This window comes from Dipteris shenzhenensis, chromosome 21 (genome assembly GCF_047967505.1).
Source record: "Dipteris shenzhenensis isolate YYH24624 ecotype China chromosome 21, Dip_SZ_1.0, whole genome shotgun sequence".
Classification (NCBI taxonomy): Eukaryota; Viridiplantae; Streptophyta; class Polypodiopsida; order Gleicheniales; family Dipteridaceae; genus Dipteris; species Dipteris shenzhenensis.
Genome location: NC_141616.1, coordinates 44,763,882 through 44,769,881, shown reverse-complemented (window position 1 = coordinate 44,769,881; position 6,000 = coordinate 44,763,882). Strand labels below are relative to the sequence as shown.

The 6,000-nt window shown below is 44.2% G+C and overlaps 1 protein-coding gene across 1 annotated transcript; it reads left to right on the top strand.

The window, feature by feature from the left end:
* Positions 1–1,567: 1,567 nt before the first annotated feature.
* Positions 1,568–5,390, top strand: LOC147888917 (disease resistance protein L6-like). The gene is made up of 3 exons (XM_087392390.1): positions 1,568–2,156; positions 2,308–3,466; positions 3,648–5,390. The coding sequence occupies exons 1-3, from the start codon at positions 1,615–1,617 to the stop codon at positions 5,388–5,390; spliced, it is 3,444 nt and encodes a 1,147-aa protein (XP_087248516.1). The 5' UTR covers positions 1,568–1,614.
* Positions 5,391–6,000: the final 610 nt, after the last annotated feature.

Genomic DNA, 6,000 nt, shown 5'->3' with positions numbered 1-6,000 from the left:
GTTTGTAGTGATAAGGTTATCTATTTGATGACATCGAATTCCTTCCCATTCAAAGGGCCAATCCATGTCAATTTTTGCATCATTATCCACACATGAGCATCTTGCATTTATGATTGTGCCAATTGGTATTAAAGCCAAATCATCCGCCCATGTAGACCCACCATGTGAAGGCTCTTCTAGACGTCGACATTAGTGTGACATCATTGAAGGCGGCAAAAAGGATCAAGGAGCTCCTTGTTTTCCTATTTCCTTGTGTTAATTCCAGTTTTTTTAAGAGAGAACACACACACACACACACACACACTTTTTGCTTTGTAAAAGAAATTTTGCATTAAGAAGGCATTTACATTCATTGCTATCCCAGAGTGGTGGGCAACTACTACTCATAACTAAAACAGTAATAAAAAACTTCCAGCTAGGAAGGTCTCCAAAGGAATGATCATCCTAAAGAGAGCAAAGCAAAGAAGCTCGAAAGTATGGGAAGACAGACACTAAAGAGAGAGATCGCGCATGCGTACACACGCGCACACACACATAGGGGAGCTTAATATAGGGTAAGAAGACGTACTGGCATCGGTGATTGATGAAAATACCAACATAAATTTTGAAAAAATGCCAACGGCTTCTTTAATTCATGAGTTTTGAAAGCACATCAAGTATTCTTCAATGCTTCCTCCTACTTCTCTTCACAGGGCTAGTGCACATGCGTAAGAAATACAAAGTTTGTGAATAACCTTCGTTTTGTTCACATGGCTAATTACAAAATTACATCAAGAATTGAATAGAGCATTTAATATAGGTTTGAGTACTTGCGGAGAGCTCTAGCTGTGGGAGCTAGAAGTTTTTGAATGGCTTACCCACCCAAGTTTGTACCTTTTTCAAAGCGTTGAAAGTAGTTCACCTCAGCGCTAGTGCTACATGTCAATTTCCTATTGGTTGATGAGGCAATGGCGCTCTAGTGCTTGACATGACACCTTCAAAATTTGAGGTGATAATTTGGACATCAAGGGTGCTTCGCTTTGATCTTAATTTTTATGCTAGCCTCAAAAGACAGCCACCAATGCTGCATTTTGGGCACCGTGTGCATTGAGCCTTATCCTCACCTTATCTTCCTCCCTCTGGAGTCCTCAATCCCCTTCCGCCTCACATCCACCTCCTCCCCACCCGCGTGTGTTGCCCTTTGGAAGATTGTGGATGGAGACTTCTCTTTTTTTAATATGTAACTTTTCTTTATTATTCATTATTTTATGCACGAACCTCTTGTGCTATTTCCCTTGTCCTTTGACATTATTTCATCCACCAAAAGGATGTGACATGTCCCCTACCATTGAGAACACATAAATGTGGATTCTCGAAAGGTGGCACATCCCCTACCATTGAGAACACATGGATCTCTCATTGATGTAACGAGTAGGTTGTCCTTACGACATTATTTCATGCACTTTTGACATAGTCTCATGCACCTAACCCTGTTGGAAATTCCCTTACCCTTCAGAATCATTGATGAATTCCAGGAGGACATCCAAAGAAACATCCTCTCTTTTGCTGGGTGTTTGTGGGAGTGAAACACAATTTCTCTTGCCCTTTCTCCCTTAGCTTCCGTAGTGCCACAAAATGGCAATGGCAAGTTCTTCTACCTGCAAGCCTAAATCAGCCCAGCCTACTGGCACGCATGCGGTGTTCATTAACCATCGTGGCCTGCGGATCAAGCGTGGATTTGCCAATCATCTCTACATGAGTCTCAAGCAACGTGGGATCACCGCATTTTTTGACGCCGTGGAGCTTCCCAAGGGAGTTAACGTTCGTCCTCAAATGCTGGAAGCCGCTCGTGCAGCAACTGTTTTTGTGGCCATATTGACTGAAGATTATAGTGCTTCTCATTGGTGTCTGGACGAGCTTGTGGAAGCCGTGGGAAGATGCACGTCCTCCAACGACCAGGTGATTATCCCGGTGTTTTTTGACGTGAAACCCGAAGATCTGCGCAGTGTCTCAGCAAAAGACCTGCAGAACGAAAATGGACCTCTTGCAATGGCGTTCAAGGCTCACGTAGATATTGATTGCAAAGGCAAGCACAGCCAAGATAGCATCGATCGGTGGAAACAAGCCTTGAGCTACGTCTCTTGGCTAGAAGGCTTCCGGCTCGAGACCTACAATGGGTAACAACTAATTCGTCGACTCTCATCCTATAATTATATGGTGGTCATTTCAAGTTTTCGTTTTGATCCATCAAACGCAACGCCAGATACAATCGAACTCATCGACTTGCTGGGTGTCAGAATTCGATAATGATATCGTGCTCATGTGCAGTTTCGAGGGCAACTTGCTGGAAGAGCTCGTAGCAACGATAGTACAAGAGATAGACGCCAGGTCCTGGACGTGGAACGATGTCGTGCCCCACCCAGTTGGTCTGGAAAGAAGGGTCCAACGAGTGGTCCGGCTGTTGTGTCTGGACGAAAAGAGAACTGTAAAGTTTGTTCTAATGTATGGTATGAGCGGCGTTGGCAAGACCGTCATTGCTCGAGCTGTTCACCAGACCCTTGCCAAGGAGTTTGATGGAGTAAGCTTTGTGAAAGATTGCGGGGACAAGGAATTGAGCCACATACAGCGTTCTTTGCGGCACGATTTGTTGCTGGACAAAGATCAAGACCCGAGGGACGACATTGAAAGAGGAAGAGCGCTCTTGCGAGTTCGCTTGAGGGAGAAGAAGGTTATGATTGTATTGGATGACGTAAAGGAGCTCACAGACATCACACAAACTATAGATCCAAAAGCCCTTTGTTTAGGTAGCCGCATCTTGGTCACAGCAAGGGATCGAGCAGTGTGTCCTCATGAGAAATACGTCTGTGATGCGTTCAAATGCGATTCGTATCATGTTGAACGGATGGATCCCCATGAGTCCCACCGGCTCTTTTGTCTACATGCTTTCGAACACTCTGATCCACTAACCGATTTTGAGGAGCATGGTCTCGTGGCAGCGGTTGTTGAAGAGTGCGATGGGCTCCCTCTTTCCCTGGTCGTGCTCGGAACTCACTTAGGTCATGTTACTTGTCCTGCGGAGAAGGGTGGCAAGCAAACGCAGTTAAAAATCTGGCAAGAGACAATCCAGAAGCTAAGGGATAGTGAATACACAGACGGAAAGATAGCAGGCAGACTCAAGATTAGTTATGATGCCCTGGAAGAAAATGAGAAAGAGATGTTTCTGGATGTGGCTTGCTTGATGATTGGAGAAGAACTGAGTTGTGCGCAATATTTCTGGGAAAGTTTGAAAATTTACCCTTCTAGTGGTATGAAGAAGTTGATGCGACGTTGTCTAATAGAGGTTGACGAAGGTTGCGGGACAATGACAATGCATAATCAGCTGAGAGATTTGGGCAGGGCAATTGTGAGGAGGGAATTCAAAGAGAGAGGCGAATGGAGTCGGATTTGGGCTGATGACGACTTGAAAAACTTAGCTAGAAGTGGAAAGGTATGTAAGTAGTATAATGGAGTTCTTCTCTTGCCATTCTTTCAGCACATCTAGACTGCTGCTTACGAGTAACGTGCTTTCTACAGATTGCGACTTACCTGTTGCTAGCACTACGTTAATGTGTGATGAGGGTATATTGTGATGAAATGTGGTTTTTTTGGCCGGTTGGTAATGGTTGCAGAGCCTTGCGAAAGTACGTGGGATTTCCACTTCCTTGCCTAAGCTGGATGCAGATCTCCTTTCTCGTATGGAGTCCTTACAACTGCTCTTCTTGAAGGGAACGCTCTTAGAGGGGAATCCTAACGGACTAACCGAGCTGCAAATTAGGTGGCTGAAATGGTCAGGCTTCCCCTCCAATCCTCTACCTAAACTGCAATTTCTTACGGTGCTGCAAATTCGCAACAGCAAATCCAAGTTTTGCAGCACAAGTGCGACAACTGGTCTAACAAGTCGTAGCGTTCCAGTAGCCATCCAACAATCAGGCCGGAAGCGAAAGCGGGGTGTTTTGACGTGGTTCTCGGAAGGGTGGGAATTTTTCACAGATTTGGGCTGGCTCCAACGTGACTTTATGCTAGTGAAGCCGCTTCCAAGGAGCTTGGGTTGTGCCACTCTGTTGAAGCACTTGACGTGTCCTGCGTTGGGCGGCTTACCACCATCTTTTGGAAATCTTCGAGCACTAGAGCATTTGCATCTCACCGATTGCAGTAGCCTCTCGCGACTGCCCTCAAGCTTTGGGAACCTGCAAGCCCTCGTTTACTTGCGAATGGATAATTGCACGCGCCTCTCTCAATTGCCCTCAACGTTTGGGGATTTGCAAGCCCTTAAAAGCTTGCATATGGGTAATTGCAAACGCCTCTCGGAGCTCCCGTTAACCTTTGGGAATCTGCAAGCCCTTATGTGCTTGCGTATGGACAATTGCACTAGCCTCTCCCAGCTGCCGTCAACCTTTGGGAATCTTCAAGCCCTTTGGGACTTGCAAATGGGTACCTGCACGCGTCTCTCCGTGTTGCCATCAACCTTTGGGAATTTGCAAGCCCTTGAGAGCCTGATTATGGATAGTTGCACAAGCCTCTCGCATTTACCGTCAGCCTTCACGAATCTACAAGCCCTTGAGATATTGTGTATGGATAATTGCGCAAGCCTCTCGGAACTCCCATCGAACTTTGCGAACCTACAAGCCCTTGCATACTTGTCTATGGATAATTGCACAAGCCTCTCGCAACTTCCGTCGACCTTTGGTAATCTACAAGCCCTTCGGCGCTTGTCTATGGCTAATTGCACAAGTCTCTTGCCACTTCCATCAACCTTTGGGAATTTGAAAGCCCTCCAACGTTTCCGTCTAGATAATTGGACAAGCCTCTCACAGCTGCCGTCAACGTTTGGGAATCTACAAGCCCTTGAGCACTTGCATATGGATAATTGCACAAGCCTCTCGGAGTTGCCCTTGACCTTTGGGAATTTGCAAGCCCTTGCTCACTTGGAAATGGATTATTGCCTAGGTCTCTTGCAACTACCCGCAACCTTCACAAATCTACAAGCCCTTCAGGACTTGCATATGGATAATTGCATTGGTATCTCACAATTGCCTACAAACTTTGGAAATCTCCAAGCCCTTCAACGCTTATATATGAGTAATTGCACAAGCCTCATGCAACTACCATCAACTTTTGGGAATCTCCAAGCTCTTCAGCACTTATACATGAGTAATTGCACAAGCCTCACACAACTCCCATCAACTTTTGGGAATCTGCAAGCCCTTAAGTACTTGCATATGGATAATTGCACAAGTCTTATGGAACTCCCGTCAACCTTTGGGAATTTGCAAGCCCTTCAAGAGTTAAGGATGGATGGTTGTATAGGCCTCTCGAAACTTCCATCGACCTTTGGAAATCTGCATGTGCTTGGGATTTTAAAATACGGATAGTTCGCCTTGCCTCTCCAAGTTTTTGCATCTCGTCAAGATGAATGTACATCGCAAAGGTAGGGACTAAAATAAATACTATTGCCTTCTAGTATTGTGCATAATAGGGAGATGCCGCAAGAGTCAAATTTGTTTAAAAAAGACAGAAAGATTAGCCATTTTTCTACTTGGGTTGGAAATTAGTCACTAGAATGTGGTACTTTTTAAGACACCTACTTTGACATAACAGCTAAAGAATTTGATTTTTTTCCAAGTTTGCAAATGTCGATACTCTACTATCTTTTTAAGAAATACACCTTTTTTTAGTATTTAAAAAGTTCTAAGTGCTGAGAACTTAGCAAATAAATAAAATGATTAGGTCCATGTGTAGTAGCATTTCTATTATTTTGTTTGTGTATTGCATCCTAGACTTTCTATAAAGAAATCATGAGTACAACATGCAAATTAATAAAACATAGTATGCAACCTAATGGATAGTCCATATGCATATTGTGGTTTAAAAAGTTGTATCTTTCATTTTGTCGCTTGTATCCTAAACATCAAAATTAATCAAACATAGTATGCAGCCAAATGGATAGATCCCATATGCATTTTATGATTTAGAAATTTTATA